The sequence below is a fragment of the Tiliqua scincoides genome, chromosome 4, assembly GCF_035046505.1.
Source record: "Tiliqua scincoides isolate rTilSci1 chromosome 4, rTilSci1.hap2, whole genome shotgun sequence".
Taxonomy (NCBI): Eukaryota; Metazoa; Chordata; class Lepidosauria; order Squamata; family Scincidae; genus Tiliqua; species Tiliqua scincoides.
Window position 1 is genome coordinate 157,129,874 of NC_089824.1, and position 24,488 is coordinate 157,154,361.

At 43.9% G+C, this 24,488-nt stretch overlaps 1 protein-coding gene across 1 annotated transcript in view; it reads left to right on the top strand.

Moving 5' to 3' along the window:
• Window positions 1–471: 471 nt before the first annotated feature.
• Window positions 472–24,488, top strand: part of RAB3B (RAB3B, member RAS oncogene family) — a 67,105-nt gene continuing 43,088 nt past the window's right edge. Inside the window, exon 1 of the mRNA XM_066624902.1 lies at window positions 472–711. Within this exon, the coding sequence (XP_066480999.1) occupies window positions 484–711 (228 nt within the window). The 5' untranslated portion in view covers window positions 472–483. The remainder of the gene's footprint in view (window positions 712–24,488) is intronic.

Genomic DNA, 24,488 nt, shown 5'->3' on the forward strand with positions numbered 1-24,488 from the left:
GGAATTGATGTCATGACTGGAAGTGACATCATCAAGAAGGAAAATTTTTCACAATCCTAGGCTGAAATCCTACCCACCCAAGAGTAACTCCCATATACTGTCATTGTTAAAAGAATATACACAGTAGCTTGTTAAAGGTACAGGTCTGTAACATTTCCCCAAATGTAGTCACAATGGTAGCATCAAGTTGAATATATTAAAAATGAAATATTGAAATGAATGGGGACCCACCTGAAATTGGCTCGCAACCCACCTAGTAAGTTCTGACGAGGTGTTTGAAAAACACTGGCCTAATCCCTTTCTGCCTAGCCCACAGGTGTACACATTTGGTCCCTGTTGCATATATGCAACATTGGGCAGAAATGGTTTAAGGGTGTTGATCTCATGTTAAAAACCCTTATGTGAGAGTGGATTACAGAGGGCCCAGTCTGATCTTAAATCAGTTAAATCACACAGAGAAATGTGGTGCTCTTGTTTTCTTAGATGGCTTCCGTAACAGATGCCAGATATGGACACAAGGATGCTTCTGACCAGAATTTTGATTATATGTTCAAACTCCTGATCATTGGCAACAGCAGCGTGGGCAAGACTTCCTTCCTGTTCAGATATGCCGATGACACCTTCACACCAGCCTTTGTCAGCACAGTGGGAATTGACTTCAAAGTGAAAACTGTTTACAGGAATGATAAAAGGGTAAAGCTGCAGATTTGGGTAAGTACTAGTCATTCCCAAATACTATTCAGCTATATTGGGAAGCATGGATGTTATTGATGCTAGATCACTATGTGGTTGTTCTTCATCAAATTTTTCTTTGTTTACATTTTACAGACTGCATTTTTAACCTTTCAATTCTCTTTTGAAATTCAGCAGTAAGTTCTTTTTAAAGTATGTGCCTGAAATGATTATCAGTGTGCTTTATTGGCTACTAAGCTATTGCTGAGGTGTTTCCTGAAAGTAGGTTCAAGTGATCCTTCTTTCAGACAATTTTTTTTTCTAGAGTGTGAGGGTTTTTAGTCTTTCAAATAAAGCAGTGAGGGAATGGGAAAAGGAGGAAAGGAAGAACATTGACTCTAAAATGTTTGCGCATTCATGAAAACTGAACTCCTTTTGATATAAATGTAGAACAATAAATATTTGGGATTTTAAGATCAGAATATTAGTTTTATACTGGATAGTTTGAAGAGCTACTTGCTGTAGCTTTGTCCTTTGAGAATTCCTACCAAAGTAGTAGGCGAAATGCTAGGTGAGAACAGCTTTACTTGATCATGGCCTATCAGCCCAAACATTGTTAATTTCAAACATTGTTAATTTCAATTTCCTTTTCATCATTAGGACATTTTAATATGAAAATAGGTGAGTACTGGAGAAATATCTATTACTAGTCTGATTTTATACAAGTTATAAGAAATGTGATGGTGCAACAGGCTTTTTACACAACTTGATCCACTGGCCACCCATGTTGATGGAGAGGAATTTTGTTCCAATACTGTACGTAATGTAAAAACACTTTTGGGTAAATGCATTGCCCCATTTTTTCTCTGTAGTGTAGTTAGACGGGGGCCAAAATGGCAAGAGCTGCAGGCGCTACAATGCACTGTGTTGGCAGCCCCTCACATTCACCATTGGATCTATTCCAGGTAACAACAGCAATGTGCAGGAGATGCCATTTGGTTGGCAAACTTGAACATTGCCGATGCTTCCTGGAATGGCTCCAGTGGCAAGTCGGAGGGGATGCTTACATGGTGCATTGTGACGCCTGCAGTACTTACCATTTTGCCCTCCCCCTCTAGCTCCACTACTGCTGTTTCAGAACCAGTAGGTAAAATGATTCTCCCATCAACCCTAACTCAATGGTAGCACATATACTTTGCATGTGGAAGGTCCCAGGTTCAGTCACCAGCAGTTCAGTTAAAAGGGACAGGTGATGGAAAAGATCCCTACCTGATCAGTGGGAGAACCACTGCTAACCAAAGGAGATAATACTGTGCTAGCTGACTTAGAGCCCAGTCCTATTGAAATTCCCCTATGCTGATGCAGCAGGACCAGTATTGTTATAATATTATTATTATTATTATTATTATTATTATTATTATTATTATTATTATTATTATTATTATTATTATTATTAACAGTATTTATATACGGCTTTTCAACGGGAAGTTCACAAAGTGGTTTACAGAGAAAATCAAACAAACAATTAATGGCTCCCTGTCCCAAAAGGGCTCACAATCTAAAAGGATGGAAAAGAACTCCAGCAGACAGCCACTAGAAAAGACAGTGCTGGGGTGAGGAGGGCCAGTTACTCTCCCCCCCCCCACTAAATGAAAGAAGAGCACCCACTTAAAAAGTGCCTCTTACCCAGTTAGCAGGGGTACAGTACAGCAGCAGTACAACTTGTGCTGTATCCCAGCTATATAGGGGGAATTTTGCAGTTTGGAGGTCTATTCAAGGTAAAGGGACATTTCTTCTCTTGCCCTGGGGAAAACCTTAGCCATGGCAATGGTCTACTTAGACCTGTGCCTACTGGATCACTGGTGCAAGTCCATGTTGGTGGATCTGGAAAGAGGGATAAGATATGGCATGCACCCATTTGTGTCACAGATCTGCAAATAAAGAAACATGATGGACAATGTCTTAATGCAGATTGTGATCTAAACAAGTTTCTTATTTTGTGAGTTTTTAATATAAAATCCACTCAGTTCTTAAACCAATTCAAGAATGTAAATGGAATATGATTGTCATTGAATCTGTCATTCCAAAAAATGAAGAAATAATTATAAATTTGCTACAAATTTATCTGCCAGTTCTCTTCCTTCTTTCATCTGCATTATATTTGATGGAGTACTCATTACTGTGCTATTCCAAAATCTGTGGACTGAGGGCCCAATGGTATCCAACTTTTCAGCACCAGTGGAGCTGTAATGCAGCCCCGAGGTAAGGGAACAACTGTTGCCAAAACTTGAGCAGGCCTCTGTGACTTCCTCCCCACCACAGGATGCAGTGCATGCCCCACTGGCATGGCTGCACCAGCACTGGAAATTTTGATAGGATTGGGCCCTAAATCTTACTGTGCAAGATGCCTCTCCCACTGTCCCATATATCCCATATTGTTCCAGAAGATTGTCCACCTCTTGGATGGGTGCAGGGGACTGTAGCTGTGAGGGAAGACAGAAAAGTTCCCTTGCACAAGCTACTTAGTGCTTCTCAGGATCCAATTTTATGTCATCCAATTGGTTTGGGGAATAGAAATGTGGTTGGTGGGCCCTGTTGTGTGCAAAATTTGGCAAAGCTAGTCCCCGTGTGATCAAGTTCCAGTCTGGCTGAGGAATCTTACCGTGAGGTTTCTAGATGCTGTTTGGGAATAAGTCTTGAGAGACACAAATGCTGACCTTATAAAGAATTGTTATTTTGGATACTAGAAAGCATAAAATTATGTCAACTTGCCAGTTGGTCCCTATGTTATTTTACTAATTTGTCCTTACATTGCTTTACTGATTGGTCCCTTTCCAAGCACACTCATCCAGGCATACAACTTGAGCAGCCAACTATAGGGCAGCATGGTCTCTGAGACCGCAGTTCTGATGTGTGCACATTGCCTCAGTCTTGAGACAGCAATATACATTGTGCTGGTGTACTGCATTCCTTTTTAACTCTTCTCCTCTGGCCCTCTCCTCCTCAGAGACATCCTCCCTTTAGCTACTGCCACCTCAGTGGTCTCATCCTCTTCCTAAGCAAATAGAGATGATCTATTTGTATGTGGCCTTCTGTCCAGCACAGTTTGTTCTGTTGTTTGTTAAGCACCCCTCCAGTTCCTCCAACCATCCTTGGGCACTGCAACTGGTTGTGTGCTCTGTGCTTAGCTTATCAAACAAGAAGGCTTGGAATCAGAGGACTGGCTGCATTTCCTGGAGCTCAGCCTTATGCACAACTGGAGAAACAGCTGTCTTCAGGCACATCAGAACCCTAGCTCTAATTCAGCCACCTTTTCTTGCTATACAAGCACCCTACTACATTCATCTAGCCTCTGTTCAAAAATCAAAACCCGAAGCTAGTTGTGATATCTGCTGAGCTCTATCACTTCTTTGTGAGGGGAAGAAAAATGAAAGAGACTTCAAGTTAAATAAGTAATGTGTAATTGACTTCAGCAGGCGCTTGGCTGCATCCACATTGGATACCATGATTGTCACCATTATTTTCCAGTTGGTCTCCAAAAACTCTATATGAACATATGAAGCTCCTGTATACTCAATCAGACCATTAGTCTAGCCATGTCATTGTTCACATTGACCTACAGCATCTCTTCAGGGTCTCAGGCCTACAGATGAGAGGCCTTTCTCTTCATCTGCTACCTGATCATTTTAAACTAGAGATGTAAGTCAAAGTTTGAATAAAATGGAAGGGGAGACCTTTTGCATGCAAAGTGAGTGCTCTACTGCTGGACCCTTCAACCCTTCAAGTAAAGGGATATTCTTCCCCTTACCCCGTGTTGAGCCCCAGCTGCCCTATGAGATACTCGGTTCTGCCAAACCAACACAGGCCTCTGTGCTGGCACGTCCAACTCCCGAGTTGATGCAAACAGCATGTTTGTTCGACAGCATGTTTGTGATACTCTAGAGCCGGTGCAGGGGTCCTGCACCAATTCAAGTTGCTATTTGGATTGCACCCTAAGCGAGTCTTCAAAGCACAACACAACAAAAAGATGAATGAGCACAAAGTATCTCTCCAGGGGAGTGTCACCTTCACCCCTAAAGAAGGGGTCACCACTAAGAGAGCCTTGTTATGCATCTCCTCCAATTTCACTTCAGGCATATGTGGAATGCGCAAAAGGGCTTCCTCAGCAGACCTTAGTGTAGTACAAAATATGCTTGAATATGGACTACAGAATATAGGTGGGACCTCGGTATCTTCTGGAGTTCTGTTCTGGAACTCTCAGTGGATTCCAAAATCAGTGGAGACCGAAATGAATGGATACCAGAGTCCACCTTTAAATGCCTTGTAATAAGATATAGACCAGTGTTTCTCAAACTGTGGGTCGGGACCCACTAGGTGGGTCGTGAGCCAATTTCAGGTGGGTCCCCATTCATTTCAATATCTTATTTTTAATATATTCGACTTGATCCTACCCTGGTAAGTGACTGCATTTTGGGAAATGTTACAGTCCTGTACTTTAACAAGCTACTATGTATATTCTCTTAATGATAGCAAATGGAACTTACTTCTGGGTAAGTGTCTGTAGGATTGCAGCCTAGGATTGTTAACATTTTTCCTGCTTGATGACATCACTTCTGGTCATGACATCACTTCCGGTGGGTTCTGACATATTCTCAATCTAAAAAGTGGGTTCCAGTGCTAAACATGTGAGAACCACTGATATAGACACTATCCAGTATTCAGCCACTAGATGAAGTGAGTAATTCCATTAGATTCCATTATTCACCCCATCTAGTGGCTGAATGCCATACAGCATCTATACCAATGCATTTTTTTTTCTATGAAGGTTACTCTGTCCTTGAATGGCTGCATGAACTGGACATTGACATTTGATCTAGTCTGATATATAAGCCCATGTATTATATGCCATACGCTAAATAAATAAAACCAATGCATTCTGGGGCGAGAATGTAGGAGCAAGAAACCTAGAAGTGGGTCTTTAAAACTATCTTTAACCCCAAGAAGCTTGCAACCAGCAAAGGTAGGAAATGGGATTTTGGTATTTTTTTCCCACTTGCTACAAGGCATTTAAAGGTGGACCCCGGTATCAGTGGTGAGTCAAATCAGTGGGTGCCAAATCAGTAAATACCAAGGTCCCATCTGTATGGACTAATATAAGAATAAGGTATACAGAATATGGACTAATATTAGTCCTTCAGATTCCCGCATCCATAGTTTGCATACCTTTACATTTTATGATGTATAAATTAATCTGTATCCCCTTTACCACCCATCTACAGGGAAGTGGATATTTGTGAAGGTTGCAAGAGATTAATTTAATCATGCTGCTTATTATTACATATAATATTCTGTACAATCCTCGTTAATGTCTATATGTGGAACTCTTGATTATCCAACTGCACTGTATATTCCTCATGTGGCCCAGGGCAGTTGTACTCCAATGGAGGGAATATTTCATTTTATCCAAACCCATGATGATGATTTCAACATTTTTGGACGATTTCTTTGTCGAAGTTGTTTGTAATAATTAAAGGACAAGATGAAACAACTAAAAGAGCATACAGTCATGAGGTTTTTTTCGTTTTATTTTGAATCCACTAATTGTTCTACTTACTTAAAAGATTTGCATTTAAGTTTGACTTCTCCTCAGGCTCATTCTGTCCCTGTTGCATATATGCAACACTGGGTGGAAATGGCTTTTAATAGCACTTCAAAAGCCTCGATTGTACTGAAAGCCACAGTGGTCTCCCAGCTAACTGTGTAAAACATGTCAGTTCTGCCTCAAAAAGGAATTTAAAAAAAATGTAGTGCAGAATATGTCCATGCTTTTAAAATGTTGTGCTTTGTTAACATACTGTGATTTATGAAGGTGAATTGGTTTAAAGGAAATGAATAAGTATATTCTGAATTCAAATATTCAGTCTCTTGACTGACTGACATTATTTCCTTTTTTATTTCTTAATAACACTGCTCTTAGAAGTTCTTTGTGCATCATGACCATTTCCAACACTTGCATATTTAAAAGGATGTATAATAAACCTTCAAAACTGTGACCAATATCTAATGGAATGTGAAACTAATGTAGTTCTGTGAAACTATCCCAGAGGGGGGACTTTAGATTTGTTTTTTTTCAAGCAGCAGCCCCCCCATGACACATGCAAAATTGCTTTTAAAATATTAAAGGTAATTTCAGATGTAAAAGAGTCAAACATTCTATAGGCTAATACTTCCCCTTGTGTGTGAGCCTAAGCAGCTCTTTGCATATTGGCTTATACAGTATTTTATTATCTCCCTTTGTCTCTAAACTGGAAGCCTTCTGACACACTGTTCCCAAAGATATTAATTACAGATCTGGAAGGAAAGCCATTCTAATTGCAGACAGAGGTGTTTTCTCATTAAAAAAATTAAATGGGTAACTTAGAGCAACTCATTAACAGATGGCAACAGCATTATTGTACACTCAGGTTGCCTAGCAGCTAGAGAAATGTATTTTGCAGAGACCAGAAGGGACTAGAGTGGGTGAATGGAAGTGGACTTGAAGTGAGAAAGGGACAACCGTGCCTGCTTTACACAGAAAAATAAAATTGGGTTCTATGAATGTGTTCGATAGTTTAATGTTGGCATTAAGTAACAAATTATTGATAATGGGAAAAATGTTGTGATAATAATAGAACACTGTGACTGAAAATTTAAACAGTCAAATTGACCCTATTTCACGTTGCCAGAATGAGACCCAGTTTAACCTTATTTCAGAGCCAATTTATGCTGCTTGCATTCAATGAATACTGGAAAGCATGTGGCACTGTAGGAACCCAAGTGAATTTCATAACCAACACACCATCTTGATTCTTGTTTATTGGGGAGAGGGGAGTCTTGGGCACTTTACAGACTTACCAATTAATTTGCACATCATTTTTTGTGGACCATAGTCCACTTCATCAAATGCATGTTCCATCAGAAAAAGACTTTTATCCAAGAAAGATGTTCTGAAATAAATTGGCTTGAACCAATACAGTAAATTGGTTCTGAAACTAATTCTGAAATAAATTTGTCTTTAAGGCACTACAAGGCTCTACAATAGACTACATCTTTTAAAGCTGTTTACTGAATATATAAAGTACAAGAGCCAGCGTCACCCAGTGCGGGTGGTCAGTGCATGACCCCCATGATGGACTTCCTTCCATGCAGTGGGTGGGGCAATGACCTGGGTGGTGGGTGTGGTGATGTACCATTGCCCCACCCCACAAGTTTTTTGGCTATACCTCTTGATAGAACACAAATATTTCAATGTGGTTTTTTATTGCATTCTGCTATAAATTACACATCGAATAGTATATAACATGATGGTATTATTCCTACAAATCGCAATTTTAACCACTCTGCAGGGTGTCATCTTACTAACAGCTTATTGGTTCCATGCTGTGTCATAATAACATCTCATTGGCTCTTCGAACAATCAGTCTCATTTGTCTGTTTTGAATTAAGGAAATACTGCATACTTATTTGTTACATAAGACAGCTGCATTTTTGTTTTCTGGTTTTTTGGCTATAACTTTTGACAGAATGGAGATATTTCACTCCATTTTTGTATCACATTCTGCTGTAAATTGTGCATCAAATGGTATATAGCATTATGGCATTATTCCTACAAACTGCAATTTTAGCTATTTTGGTCACTAGTGTGTGTCACCCCTCCCCAGCAACGCCACTGACAAGAGTAATTTCAGGTGCTTGATTGTTCAAGGGAAGATTTTGGTCCCTGGAAAGGGCCCAAATCTGATTTACATATTGATTTAGAATACTGATTTGCATCTACAGTTTCTCCATCAACATTTTTGGTAGTGCATTTGACCTCAAAAGGTAGAAATATGGGAACTGACTGGTCACCTGAGAGTACCCCTTCATTGCCTGAAGAAGATAAGTCAATTTATTTCAGCACAAGCTTTCCTGTGCTGCAGTCTACTTCATCTGATGCATGAAATGTAAACCCTCGGGGAGCAGGAATCTATATACACATGGGATACAGAAACAGGAGAAAAGAGTTGAAGGTGAGATCAAAAGACTATAGAGTGAAGGTGGTAAACTTCATGTGTTTGAGGCAGGAAAAATGATTGTTTATTAGATCCCAAACCCTGGAGGGACCAAATGGCATCAAATACAAGAAACATAGTAGAGAACTGTTCTTAGATGAAGCCAGATGCATGAGATGACTGACAGCCAAATCCTACTGAAATTCATTGTGAGGAGCAGCCAAAGAGGAGATTTTGACCCCTTCCTTCTTGCATGTTGAAGATTTGCTCAGGGTTCTCTTCCTGTGCCACTGCATTCATCACAAGTCCACTGTCTTCTGGTGGTGTGGCCCCTTCCCTAAGACTTGGTTCATCCTTGCGAGGATTTGTACGCAACTGAGGATTGTCTCCGACATTGTGCCCTGGCAGCTCAGGAGATGGTGAGCAGACCAGGCATGAATCTGTGCTTTGGCAGTGTGGTGCCAGATACTGCTCCCCCATTGAGGTTTTGATGTGGCTTTTTCACATTCGCAGGCTGCCTCTGAGGCCCTGTGATAATGAAATGTCATTGTCCAGGATGGGCTGTAGGTCACTAATGATGAACTATAATGGTTTGAGTTGGAAACTGTAGTGGTTTTACGTGACCACCAGAAGTATTCTTTTACTTTCTCTTCTGGGTTTGTCCTGTAGTAGTAGGTTATTGTGGGTTTCTGGTATTCACTATCCAGTATGCACTATAGCTGGACTGTCTCCCCAAAGAGAGCACCTTAGATTTGTGATCTTGGTGAGTGATTGCGATGTTCTTTCATTCTGATCATATTTTAAAGTAGGTCAATCCAGAGCTTTGAGAGAGAGAGAGAGAGAGAGAGAGAGAGAGAGAGAGAGAGCAGCAGGGGAGAATTGGGAAGAAGTGGGTGATAATTTTCAGGACTGGGCATTGCTTTGGATTCTACAGTGCTGGATGAATTCTCATACTGCCAAGAGATTTGGTGATCATTAACACTCCATTCTGTTCCAAATGGCTCATGATGGATTTTAGCTACCAGTAGTGCCTTATTTGCTGCTTTAGCAATTACAGGTGCAAATTTTTCATTTTCATAGAACAGGATAATGTCCTATAACAAATGGCGTCTGCTCTCAGCTGAGTGGGACTCGTACATGCAAATGACTGATGGGCACACAGTTTCTCAGCTAAATCAACTGTGTGTACATAACCCTGGTTAGATATTCTGAATGCTGCCAATCAGTTGTTTGTGAAGAGGAATGATGGGCTGTTCCTTTCTAGTCTCTTTACTGAAAAGCTTATCAGTGCTATTCAGAATATCTATCTGGAGAAATACACATCCAAGCTCCAGCTGCTATGTGTAAACATTTGCCTCTTCTGTTCTTCCTAGAGACACGGAGGGAGAAGAGACAAAACCTTAGCATTATGTTTTTACCTTCCCTTTTATCCTTCATGACATTCAAGCATTGCTCAACTTAGAACTGCTGAAGCTAGGTCTGCCTAGAAATCACACACTTTTGCTGGAAGCCCCTGTGTGGGAGCCGATTGTAATTCCTAAGCAGCGAGGAGAGGTGCTCAGCACGTGCTTAGAGACACGCTTCCTCTCCCAAAATGATTGTCTGTACAATCCCTAAAGGCCTGCAAACAGGCATCCTTTCCACTTTCCTTATTTCTTAAGTTCATCATATTTAGGTTTCTTGCAGCACAAGTCTATATATGTTAAAGCAGAAGTAAAAACTATTGTTCCTGATATTGTTTCTGATATTGAATAACAAAATATTGTTATTTTGTACAGATCTGTGCTTTCACATAACATAGGAACCAAGTGTCTGGAGCACATGGGCAGCCCAATCCTAGCCAGGCTGCCCACGCCACAGTACAGTGGTGCCAAAATGGCCACTACTGTATCCTGCAGGGCCAGGGAGGCATCTCATTGCAATAAGAGAATAGTTGTTCCCTTCAATGTGTCAAGTCCCGGCAGCCTCAGTGGGTCTACTCAGATCTGGACCAGCTTAATGGCTGGTGCAGTAGACCCATGTAGGGCTTTCAAGCACGGAAGGGGGTAGAGGTGGCAACCTCCTTTGCCATCCCCACCCCTCTCCCAGGCCTGTAGCACCCTTCTCCGCACCCAGTTTCACCCCCTTGTTGCCTTCCCTCTGTCTTCCCCACCCTGGAAAGCCTCCCTGCCACTTGGCTGGAAACTTACAACTGATGGCTCTTGGTGGTTCTCCGACTAGTGTGAAGGCCCAGTGCCCGTTTGCGCTGGCCTCTCCACAGGTGCCTCCACCCCTCTGACCACCTTACAGCACATTTGCAACAGCTGTTTCCCGGGTAGTGCACAGGAGACAGGCGCTAGCTTAGGACAGAATCAGTCTGTGTCTCAAAATGGCATCTACTGCCATTACGTTGCCAGTACATGACCCTGCAAAGTTATATACCTATATAACGATGAAGACTCAAAATTACATTACAATCTAAAATGTTACACAGTAATTTACTGTTACAAATAATATTTGTGTTTCAAGCAAAGGGATTAGAGAAACATATATGTTATTAGTCTATTTTGTACATTTCACATTTTCTTCATATTTAGACTGAGTGCCATACAATTTTCTCTGCTTTGTGTGGATTTTTCACATAACAACAGGGGACATACATGTTCAAAGGATATAACAAATGACTATAAAAAACACAGAAATGATTACCAGCTAGAAGACTACAAAAAAATCATTGCCTTGATCATATCTGGGAGCCTTAAGTATCAAAAACAGACTTCACACATTGCACCTTTGTTGTGTATGGAACCACATATGCATCCTGACACTGCGCTGAACAACTTGTTCAGGAAGGGAAGCTGGGATGCATTTACCAGAAAGAGATCTAGTGAGATTTGAGAAACTATCTGTGTCAGAAGCTATCTACATCTATGTTTTAACTTATGTCTATATACATATGTATATGTGTTTTAACTTTGTGTTCAGTGTACTATTCTTCTGGGACATATTAATAGTTTTGATGAATGGTAAAAATACAGTTCCGCAGCAATCATGCACAGCTGGAAGCAAAAATACATAACATCATCCTATTTTTGTGAGAATGATTCAAGCAAATTGAAACTTGACAACCACTGATTATGCTGAATGATTGTTTCTCCCTCTCCTTCTCTTTCAAAATCAATTTGGCTGCAGCTGCCTACATGCAAAATATATTAACATAAAATAAATCCACTTACATGAATTGACAGGATGTTAATGTGAAGCACCTAAAGAGACGCAATGACAGAAACCCAGATTTTTTTCTTTCACACAGCTAGAAATAGAACTTCTGCAATTGTTTGTGTAACTTAGTATGGCAAGGTTAAAAACAACCAAGCAAACAACACAATGATTTTGTCCAAAAAGGAATAATCATGCAGTTTCCAGTGAATTCTCATCTGCTTCTGTTTCCATTGCAGCTGTGAAGTGTTCTTTATGAAAATGGATGCTTGTACTAATTTAGCTCTAGGAGAGATGCACAGATGCTAAATTTAAAGTTCGGTTAAAAAAATGAATGATGCATAGTTTATGATATTTACAACCTGACTGCAGACTCACCCAACTGTGACATTTTTAGGAGCTAGTGGGACACCAGATTTTAAAAACAGTATCCAAGATGATCTAGGAACAGATGAGGGGAGTGGTACATATTGAAACTGAAGGGAAATAACAAGAAGTTATATGCAGTATATATTACAGGAGTTCAGAGTGCCCTCCGGTTTCCTAAGAATTTTGCTTGGTTTCTAGTAAAATAATACACAGGTGGGTCCTTGGCATCCATGACGAATTTGTTCCCAGACCCAGCAGTAGCACACAGCCTCTGTGGCCTCAGAAAGCCTCCCAGACAAGGTTCCGGTCGTCTTCAGTGGGTCCATCCGTGGGTTCTGAATCTATGGATATGGAGGGCCCACTGTATAATCTTAGAGCCCAATCCTACTCTTCCTCACGCCAATGCAGCAGCGCCAAAATGGCTAATGGGGGGGGGAAGGAAAGATGCAGAGCTCTCCTCTGGGTCAGGGAATCATTATTCCCTCACCTGGCGGTGAGCCTCCATGACTCAGGGGGTCGACTCAGACCTGAGCTAACTAAATAGCTGGCGCAGGTCTGCATGGACCCACTTCAGTGGATCAGTTCGAGGACGGGGGTTAGGATTTGGCATCTTCCACTACCATTGAACCCACCCCTTCCCGGAGCCCTGCGGACTTCCCCTGCCCCCATCGCAGCATCGCTTTGCCCTCCATTGCCCTGTTCCATCTTCCCCCACCCCTACCACCTAATGTTTGGCAGTGGGCAGCTGTGACTCCACAGGCCCGAGTGAGAAGGCTTCCAGCAGGGTGCTACTTATTGTGTTGCTGGAGCACCTTTTAAGGCTGGTGCTGACTGTTTTACTGCTTTATATGTTGAATGAATGAATCTTTTATTACGGTCACAGACCAGTACAGCTTTATATGTTATTTTCAGTTGTTGATTTGAAGGAATTGTCTACTTGTATGAGCAATGTAATTAAAATGTGAATCAAGAGCACAGTAATCTTTGCTGAAGCAACCTTTTTAGTTGTGAACGTAGACTGCAGAGCTTTGGAAATCTTGGAAGTTGCTGTGACTGACACTGTTGAGCTGTAGCTTGCATGTTGCAATTCGCATAGAAAAATAAAGCAAAATCAATAAACAGGTATGCTAGTTTTGTCTGTCAGAGAAATCATATTTGTTAATACCGAATGTCTTGTAGAATGTGATTGTAAGCACAGAATAACTTTAACATGACTGGAACAAAACAACAGTGGCCACCTTTTTAGGCACCTTGATTAAGAACAAAGGCAAAATGCAACTAGAATACACATAGGATCAGAAAGCAAAGGGATAAAGCTCTCCTTCCCCATACCATGGTCTCGGTCTAGAACAGGATGACTGCTATTTATGTTTAAAGAAGAAGCATGGAAATGCTAAGGACACATTTCACATAATAGCCGCAACCATCAAATATTACTCCTATGCAAATCCTACTTCCTTTGATCTAGAGCTCAATATGTTATACCCCTAGTGAGTTAGAAGAGAAGCAGACTTTAAAAGACACTATTGCTCATGTCAGACTTTCCTGTCAAATGCCATGTTGTGTGCAATTCCAGCTGAACTGCTGTCACAACTGAAAATCGCCAGTGTAATGCCAGTGGCTGAACTTGTCAAACACCTTCTTTTGTGGAACCAGTAGCTCTGAAAGCTGCCCTCTGGTTATGTCTGTTTTTCTGTGGAGCTGACTTCTTATCAGATGAGCAGTCCCCAGCTCACAGGGAGCCTCAGCAACAAAGTGAAACTTGTGTATTCGGAACAGCCATGGAAATATCTTTTCATGATAAATAAACACCAAAGACAATTGCAGAAAGAACCCCACCATCTTTGCTTAGAACACTAAGAAGAGAATGTAGCCTGAGCTGAAGAGGAAAGGCCAACAATCAATCTATCAGAAAAGTTGAATTATAAAGGTCAAGATGATTACTGTCAAAGAGATTAACTGATGGATTCAATGGAAGGCTTCATGAACCTTAGCTGTGGCAATCAAATGCTCACTGTGCCATCAGACTGCAAAAGGTTGAACAATGTGAGTTATATTTTCATTTAAGGAACTGGATAGTAAAAATAGACATGTGTATTCAGCACCTCATATGGTTTAAAACTTTCAGATTTGCTAGGCCAAGGTTCATGAAATTGTCCTAGCTGCTAAATTGTAAAAATATGGGTTATATGGGTCCATCCTCCCATTGCATAATTGATATAATTAGTGCACCTCACTGGTTTGGTACATAATTAGGGCAGTAATGGGTTCCAATATATATACATTGGAGATGTGAATGTGAGAGAGTCTAGTCAGTGAACTTATTGACTTTCCCTCAAAAGAGCCTAAACAAATATTACTTTTGTCACATGACTTTGATACTTTAATGATAGTCTGATTTCAGTTCCATGTGGATATTGTCATCCATGGTAGTTGACAGAGTTCTTGCCCTCTACTCCCATCTATGATTATAATCTTTTCCCATTTGCTTCAGTTAAGGTGTTAACGTGGAAATGTGTTTAACAGTACAGGTGGAGCCTTTTTATCCATGGGGGCTCCATTTCTGGATCCCCCATACATACTGAAAACCGTGGATACTGAAATCCACAGTTTTTGGAACCCACCTTTGCTCTGAACACTACTGAAGCCATTCTGAGGACAAATGGCAATCTTTGTCCTCTTATGGCCTCCTATGCCCTTTAGAAAAAATGCAGGAGATAGCAAACTGCATGAGCTCTCTTAAATGCTTGTCGAATCTCATTTTTTTACTGGAGGAACTGTGTTGCTGCTTTGTACCCATTTTCCAAAATGACTAAGAATGCTTTCTTTTCAAAGTTGGTTTGATTGATTCCCTGCTGGCTTTACAGTGCATTGGTTACAGTGCATTCTGTGTTCTTTATCTTTTGAAAAACAATTACTCTCAATGTTTGAAATAAATGTTATGGAGGTCGACATGTTATCTCCATAAACTCCATACACTGTTGGGGCCACCATGTTTTTGACAGGTTCCTACATTTGTTAGATAGAAAAATAAGAGGAAGTGATGTAAGCATAGCAGCAGCCATCTTTTCTAGCTCCGAGCTCACCTGGAAAAATTCTAGTGTGCCTAGCATGCTGTAACCTAAAAAAGAACATGAGCTGAGAACACTGGAACCTAAAAAAAATACAGTTCTCTAGCACTTTTAGCACTAAAAGTTAAAAAAAGAACTCTGCCTGGATCTAGCACTTGTTTGCCAGACCCAGGATCACACACAGTTATATTTTATATGAAAGATTTTCTTCTATTTAAACAAGTGGTTCCCAACCTTTAGAAGCCCATGAACCACTGAGGCAAAAGTTGGAATCGTCGTGGACCACATGCAGCTCCAAATCCCCTGCATATAAAAAAAAATACAATTAAATGTGCAATAATTAGAGAAGATTTATTAGAGATTTATTCTTTATAGAGAAGATTTGCGGGGTACTGCTTTTGTTGCCAGTTGCAAACGGTCTGCTCTCCACCCTCTCTGGTGGTCTGTGGGGGAGCACTCGGTTGGCAAGGCATTGGAAGTACCAGCTGTGGCTGCAGGCAGTCCATTCTCCACCCTCTTTGATGGTCCATGGGGAAGCACTCACTCAGCAAGATGCTGGAAGTTACCAAAGGTGATTTTTTTCTTAGACTTTGTGGTCCACTTCTCAGGGTCTTGTAGATCACCTGTGGTCTGCAAACCATGGGTTGGATACTAGTGATTTAAAGTGAAAAATCTCAGTCCCATTATCTCATTATACTTGGATGTGGCATCAGGGGTCAGTCAGGTGGGGTATTGGCTGAGAGCTTGCACCTGTTAGAGGGCCCCCCCAGCTGGCCCCCCCTGAACTCTCAGTACTTGTAGTGAAAGATTGTCTGCACTCCAATGCTCTAGCCCAGCGATATTCAACCTTTTACAGCTCATGGCACACTGACAATGAGCCAAAATTTTCAGGGCACACTATCAGTTTTTTGACACTAGACAAGGCACACTGCTCTGCCAGTGGGGAGCTCCAGTTGCCCTACTAAATCAATTACTCTCTGCCAAACTCCTGTGGCATGCCTATGGACCATTCATGGTACACCAACTGCTGCACAACCGTTGAAAATCACTACTCTAGCCCACAATACTTCTACACTTCCTTTTCAGCTCTGCCTGTTCCAATTCAGGGAGTGAGAGGACAAAGAGGAGCAATGGAGGCAAGTGGGTGGATGAGGTGTGTGCTCTCTGCCAGTCTGCTGTCTGAGGCAACTGTCTCAGTCAATCTCATGGATAGGCATGCCCTGGCCTAGGCTTGCAGGTCAGGGCAGAACATTTTATATTCTTATATAGGCTTCTGCTTTGCTGGAGAGCGTTTAGACTAGATCAGTGGTTCCCAAACTGAATTGTGGCTCCCTGGAGAGATGCAGAATCCTATAGTACAGTGGTTTTCAAACTGGGGCATTCTGATGCCCCAGCCTGAAGGCCCTGGCGTCTGCCCCTTAAGGAGCAGGGGCAGCGAGGAGGCAGGGAGGAGACAGCGACACAATCCCCAAGATTGCGTCGCTAAGGGGGGCTGCAGGGACTGGGATGCACTCACCAGTCCCTGCAGCAACCTTCCTGGAGTGTGGGAGCCATGCATGAGTATCTGCAGGGCTCCCCAGCTTGTCAGAAGTGAAAGTGGAACAACCGCGCTCCCCATACCCCTGGGTAAGTCTCAGCAAGCCCCTGCGCCCCTCCAAAGCAACTTGATCCTGGTGATCACATTGCTGCCTCCCCCTCCCCAGCAAGGACTTACAGCGGGGCAGGAACTTTTTGAGAGTTTGAGAACCGCTGCCTTAACCTCTCTTGATGGTGGCACAACCAACAGGGCCCTCTCTGATGACCGAAGAGAACAGACCGGACCACATGGAAGAAGGTGGTCTCTCAAATACACTGGTCCCAAGCCATTTAGGGCTTGGGTACATGCAAAATACATTAGGTATTGCATCTTAAGCCTATGGCTAACTTCTTAAACATTCTTTAGCTCATTGAGATCATTAAACTTGTGGAAAAATGTCATTCCTTGAAAAGCTACTCAACAAATGGAGTATGTTGAATACTCCCAAATGGAGTACACTTGAATACTCCCAAGGATTACTTTTAAAGACAGTGAATGTGTTTTAAATCTGAGTCAGCAAACATTTGTCAGTAGCATTGTTAATAACACTTTAATGAAGGAAGGTTGTATTCTGTGACACACCCTAGGTTTTCATCTATGCATCCCACCAAGGTGAGAACAGTTGCTCCTGTACTGTATCTGGAATTAATGCACCTCATGGTAGGGAAAATGCAAGACTACTCTATTAGAATGTTTCACAGTAATTAGACAAAGAAGGGCCCAATCCCAACCAACTTTCCAGCACTGGCCTAGCCACAATGCATCCCCAAGGTAAGGTAGCAACAGTGGCATCACTAGGGTTTGTGTCACCCGGTACGGGAGGCCAGTGCGTCACCCCCATGATGGACCTCCTCCCATCAAAATAGAGATATTTTGATGTGGTTTGTTTTATTGCATTCTGCATGAAATTATGCATTGAATGATATATAACATGATGGTATTATTCCCAGTCTGTTCAGTGATAGTGCTTGTTCCTAGCAAGGGAAAGGGCAGCAGCATCCTGAGCACATCTACTCAGAAGTAAGCCCCACAGAATTCACTGAGCCTTACTCCCAGGTAAGTAAGTGTGTCTAGGATGGCAGCCTCAGATATAAAGGCTGCCACCCTATGGTACACACTCAGCCGCTGGGAGTCATTCTATAGAATGGAGCTGACTTCTGAGGACACTTGCAGGGCACCGCATGGCTGTGTTCCTGAGCCCTCAAGCCCCTACCCATGTGACCTCCAGTGCCTGGAGGGAGAGGCTCCCACTGGAAGGCTTGGGGGGAGACACACAAACCTGTCCCTGTGCAATGCAGTGCGAGCAGGGCCAGCAGCATGCCCTGCAATCCTGCCTTTGGCTGCAATCCTATTTACACTTACCTGGGAGTAAGCCCCATTGTCTATAATGGGACTTACTTCAGAGTAGACATGCCTTGGATTGGGCTGTGTGTCACCCAGAGCCATGCAGGCAGACTGCCTTGTATCCTTCCTTCTCCTCCAGCTTCCAACCCCGAGCCTGTTGGGAGCTACAGTTGCCTCCAGGGAGAGTGGCTGCTGTTACCTGTCTTCCTGCTGTGCTGGTGGGGATGGGTGCGTGGCTGGTTCAGGGTGGCCTGGCCAGAGATTAATGGGTATGCATGCTCCCGCTGGGGAATGTGGCGGGAGAGTGCCTGGTTCCAGCAGAGCGGAGCATCCCAAGCCTCCAAAGGCTGAAGATGGGGGATGTGGGCTCCTGCCTCACCGCCACGCTGGTCTTTCCCTCCCTCCAGACAGAACAATCGCCCCTCTTTCTGGCCAAGTCAGGGAAGGGGAGAACTGCAGGGATGGGAAAGAGGGAGGAAGGGGCTGATGGGCACACTGAGAGGAAACCACTTGAAGGAGCAGCGCCCCTGAAGGAGCAGCGCCCTGGTAGAAGGCGACTGTGTAGCGCGCAAGGGCGCAACTGCTGAGCTTGGAGACTCCTGTCGCATTGCACACTTACTAAGCAGGCAGGAGGGCGCATGGGTTCCTGCTCAGGAAGAGTGGAGCCTCTGAACTCGGCTGGAGGCTCCTGTGGAGTGTGCTTCCTAAGTGTGCAACGGGTGGGAGGGTGGGTTGGGGGCACGACACCCCGTCCCAGTGTGTCACCTGGTGCGGCCCGCACCAATTGCACCATCCTAGCGACACCACTGGGTAGCAAACATGCCCTTACCTTGAGGAGGCCCCCTCGACTGCCTCTCCACTGCAGGATGCAGTGCACGCCATATTGGCACAGCTATGTCAGTGTGGTTGGGTCAGAAATTTGGTTAGGATTACGCTCGACGTGGTGTTAATACCTTGCGCCACTTTCCCCTTTCCCTTACCTCCTTTAATGAGTATCCTACAAAGTCTGAGCGGGAAACCTTAATGCCTTCTGGTCCTGCAAAAAGAACCATCTTTACAGTGAATTCACATTTAGCTACAGGTCAAGCTACAGCTAGTCAATTGTGTTTCATCAGGTCAAAGAGGCTTCTCTTTATTCCTCTTGAAGTGCCCAGATTGCTCTACAGCTCTTAGTAAATTGCAGCTGCTCCATTATTTTTCATGTAATTTCCCCCCCTACATCTACCCCTGCACTTTTCTTACATCATCAAAAAATACATAGAGACATTACTTCTGTTATTTATTTTCCTTTCAACTGGTATGATGAAAGCAAATGTAGCTGGACAGTCTGATGATAAAGCATCCTCAGCTTCTTCAACATGATGCCCAAAATTTTCCAAGGCAAATACTAAATGTTCACAAATCCACTTAATTACACAATATATTCTGGTTGCAAATGTGTATGTGCCTGCAGAAGTTTGTAAACTGAGAGCTCAGTCAAACTAGGTAGACAACAGGGGAATGAGGGAGTGACTACATGGTACTCCCGTCTTGCTCTTTGTTATGATCTTAAATATTTTTTTCATTTTAACTGGTGTAATGACACAGATTTTTAGAAATGGAACTGAGGGGGGAGCACCAGAGGCTGGGATGTCAGCAAGCTATGGACCTCCTCGATTGCTTTTATGTGTCCCTGGGAGAGTTGCTGATTTCAGGAGTTTTCTGGAGAGTCCTGTGGGGTTGAGAACCTTTCTCCAGCACTCAACAGTCTTTTTGGTGATGATCCATCAATTCCAAACTCTTGGGGTTGGTTGCTATAATTTAAAAGAAATGCATAAACATTGGAAAATAGAATTTTAAACAAATCCAGCTAAATATAAAAGGTATATTACAGCATAATCCTGTGCATGTCTATTCAGAATGCAAACCCACTGATTTCAATGGCACTTGCTTTCAGAGAAGTGTGTGTAGGATTGTAGATAGCAGCATACAGTGGAACAAAGCCATTTTAGGAATGCTGCTGCAATTGGCAGCAGCACAGCAGGACCACTGCCAGATCCAGGAAGGTAAGTTTGAGGATGGCAAGGAAGGGACAGGATGGAAACAGGGAGGAGACAGGTGTGGGGGGGGAAGGTTGAGGCTGGGAAGTGGGCAGTATTGGTGGCAGCAGCCCTGCTGATATCCTATCCCCCTTCCTGGCCTTGACCTGCCTTCCTGAATCTGCTTGGACTAGTGCCAGCAAAGTCGCTGATGCAGATCTGAGTAGACCTGCAGGGAGCTGGGTTTTCACTGCAGGCAGTGAAAGCTTATCTCTGGGCAAGGGAACAAATGTTCCCCATCCAGTGGAGCCTGAAACTCCCCTGTGAGATGCAGCATGCACCTTTATGGCGAGGCTGCATCAGCGCAGGAGGATTTGGGTCAGCAGCGGACCTCCCCAGCCCCACACCTGGGGCAAAGATCCACGATGGTGCTCCCCATGGGCTATCGCCGCCCCTCCGCGCAGAAATCCACCTCCCCCACTCACCTGAGGCTCACAGAGCCTCACAGGACCCAGGAACATGTTGGGGAGACCACTGTGAGGTTCCCTGACACTTTAAATTCCACCCCTGTTGAGAGCCTTACAGAGGCTTCCACGGGGTCCTGGTGTCTCATGCCTGCGGCTTTTTCCCCATTACACCTTTTGGTAAGTCCACAACTGAGTTAGGTAGGATTGGGCTACTAGAGTGCTAGCCTATACACATTTGCTTAGAACAGGGGTTGGCAACCTTAAACACTCAAAGAGCCATTTGGACCCATTTTCCGGAGGAAAAAAAACCTCAGGAGCCACAAAACCTTTTGACATCTAAAATGAAGATAATACTGCATATATAGTTTTTTTTTTACCTTTATGCTCTTATAGGTCCCATTTTTATAATGTAGCCCCCTCTTGTAGCTTTTAGTTAGTTTTGTCATACATTCTTGCCCTGTGTTTTCAAACACCTGGCCCTCTATGGTGTTTTGCCTGATTCCAAGGCCATTCTCTGCCTGGAGAATTATGCCCACTTTAAGCAAATTAGCTCTCCTTCTTTCCCCCAACAAATGACGCTGGTTCTGCCCTGTAGTCCTGCTGGACCCCACCTCCAGGGTAGCTCACCTGTTCCACCTGCAGAGGTGCTCTCTCCTGCCAGCAGCCCCCCACCACTACAGCAGCCCCTTGGTCCTCAGCAGGCCTTGGGCACAGCAGCCACACACCAGACTCCAGTGTCTCCAGCAGTCCATTAGTCACAAAGTCAGTCAGAGTATCCAGGGCAGAGTCCAAAGTCAATAAGCCAAGTCACAGTCCAAGATCAGATTCCAAAGTAAGTCAAATCAGAGTACCCAAGTCAACGTCAATAAGCCCAGCCAGCCAGTCTCCTCTCCAACCTGCACTCCTTCTACAACCCACAAACCCTTCCTGCCTCAGGTCCTCCGTATATCCCTGAGGGCCCTATTGCCTTCAAGTGGCTGCAGCTGTGCAGCACACTCTGCTGGATGCCCAGGCCTTGCCCTTAAAGGGGCCACTGCTGACACCACATCTACCTCCTCACCAGATCTTCCAGGATTCCAATACATATGGCGGTTATGACATCTGCTTATCTTACATGGATACTAAAGAACTCCCCCCACCTTCCAGAGGCACCCTGCTGGAAGGAAAAAAGGACACAGACTCCAGAGGTAGGGAAGAGAAGAAGGGGAGGCAGCCACAGGCCAGCTTCTGCCCTGTCTGCCTGCCCTCCCTCACTCAGGTTGCAACCCTCTCCACACTATCCTGGGAGTAAGTCCCTTTGGCTACAACGGGACTTCTGAGCAGACAAGTTGGTTGGAGCTCTCAGGTTGCAGTCCTCTCCACACTTTCCTGGGAGGAAGCCTCACTGGCTACTTGTGAGTAGACCTGCATAGGAGGGGGCTGAGGCTGCAGCCCTCCACACCTTCCTGGGAGGAAGCCTCACTGACTACAGTGGGGCTTACTTGTGAGTAGACCTGCACAGGAGGAGGCTGAGGCTACAGCCCTCCACACCTTCCTGGGAGTAGCCCAGGGACTACATTGGGGCTTACTCTTGAACAGACCTGCACGGGCTCCCACTCACCCGCCCTTGCGCTTGGCCTTGAGCAGGCTCCAAGACTGCCATCCCAGGCACACTTTCCTGGGAGTAAGCTTCATCTGCTGTAATGGGGCTTACTACTGAGTAGACACACAGGATGTCTCCTCTGCTGTGGAGGAAAAGCCTCTCCTTGCACTGAGTGGGGACCTGTTCAAGGAAAGGCGGGCTGCAAGGGCTCAAAATGGCTGAGGAGGAGGGCAGCTCAGGATTGGCTGGTGGTCAGCCAGTGAAGGGCCCTGAGCCATTCCAACCGAAAAAGCCAGGAGCCTGCTGGATGCTGATTGGCTGAGCCTGCTGGAGAGTTGGGGAAGGGAAAAACAGGGAGCTTAAGCCTGCAGAGCAGGCAAAATTGAAAAGGGAAACCAATGCGGGGCAGGTGGGGGTGAAGGGAGAGGAGGGCAGTGAGCTCAGGGGGCGGAGGAAAGCAGCCTGCCCTCCCAACACAGGTGCCTCCTGTTAACCCCTTTGCCACTGCGGGAGGAGCCGCAGCAGACAGCTGAAAGAGCCACATGCTGCTCTAGAGCCGCAGGTTGCTGACCCGTGGCTTAGAAGTAAGTCCTGCTGTGTTCAGTAGAACTTACTCCCAGGTAAATTTGCAAGGGATTGTAGCCTTAATATGAGCTATATAGTGTCTCTCAGGCAGACCTTGGGAAAGGTCCTAGATGCTAACATAGTCAGTCCACTAGGCATATTTCTCAGTTTGCTTTCTCCTGAGCTTGAATGTCTTGGCTAAGGGCCTTTGAAAAAAGTTTCAAAGGCAGCACATGAGTGTTCCTGCAGCAGACTTATTGGATCTGCCCTAATTGTGGTTATGGATTGTAGTTTGTCAGCCTCAAACAAAACAGAGTTTGTGGTGGGGAGGCATGGATTCAGAAATAGCACAAACCCATGGTAACTTTAGATAATGGTTTTAGATAATGGTTTTAGATAATGCCTGAACCCAGTCCGTGTGTACTTGCATTATTAAAAGCATTATTAGTTTTTTTGTCACCTCTTCAGAAAAATGGTTGCGCAAATATTGCCATAGAAGTGTTCATTGAATATGAATTCCATCATATTTTCAAATAATTGCTGCTGAACAAACTGCTAGCATTATAATTTCAAAAGCAATATTACACGCTATTTTCCACACTCAACAGAATATATTTCCCAAAATAATGTTTATGCACTTTGCCTTTCACGACTTCTTAGCACAGCTATTAAAAATCCATTAGTCACCCACGCATAAAGAAAAATGAAACAAGCATTCTGAATCTTTAGTTCATGAGTGTGTGTGTGTGCACTACAAGCCAGGAATAAAATTCTGAAGACAGACCAGACAAAAACTTGCAAAAGAATATTTAAAAAGTGTTTGCCATTGTTAATTATTTGACAAGGTAAAAATGCACTGCCATTCATCTCTGTGTCAATTCCAAGAAATTTTGAATGAATTTGAAGGCACTTTTCAGTCAACCTGGCAGCATGATCCTATGGAGCCTGCGTGCTGGCACTGCAGCCCCAATGCTGGCACTGGGTGTTGCAAATGGGCCATAAACAGTGCTGGTGGGGAGGCTTGCACTGCCCCATCAATGTCTCAGGCAGAGCACCAGTGAACCAGAGGTAAGTGCCAAGCTATGTGGGGCAAGGAGAGTGTGGTGGGAGGCGTTTCTGGGTGGGGGAGGGCAGAATGGGCGAGGGAAGGTCCATGGGTGGGGTGGGACCAGTGAAGGCCTCTCCATTGAATCTTGTCCCCATTCCTGGCCTCAGAAGCCAGTCACAGGGCTTGCACCAGAGAAGCAGCTTGCACCAGAGAAGCAGGCTCAAGCCCCATTGAGCAGGCTGGGACAAATGTCCCCTTCACCTGAGGTGACTTCCAGCCTGCTCAATTCCAGCACAGGACCCAGCAGTAGCTCCTGTACTGGATAGGATTGGGCTGTGAGCAGTCTTGAAACTTTCCTAGTAATTAAGCTGAATGTGCCTGTTAAAGCTGTAATTGTATTCACGTGCTTCTTAACTTAAGAGCAAACTTATTGCTTCTCCTTCAGCAAGTGCCTTGTATTTGTGACCCTCACAACAATCAAGTTCATGGTTTTTGTATTAAATCTTCATCACAGTCTTGCAGAAATCCATTTGAGGCATGGTGACCTTT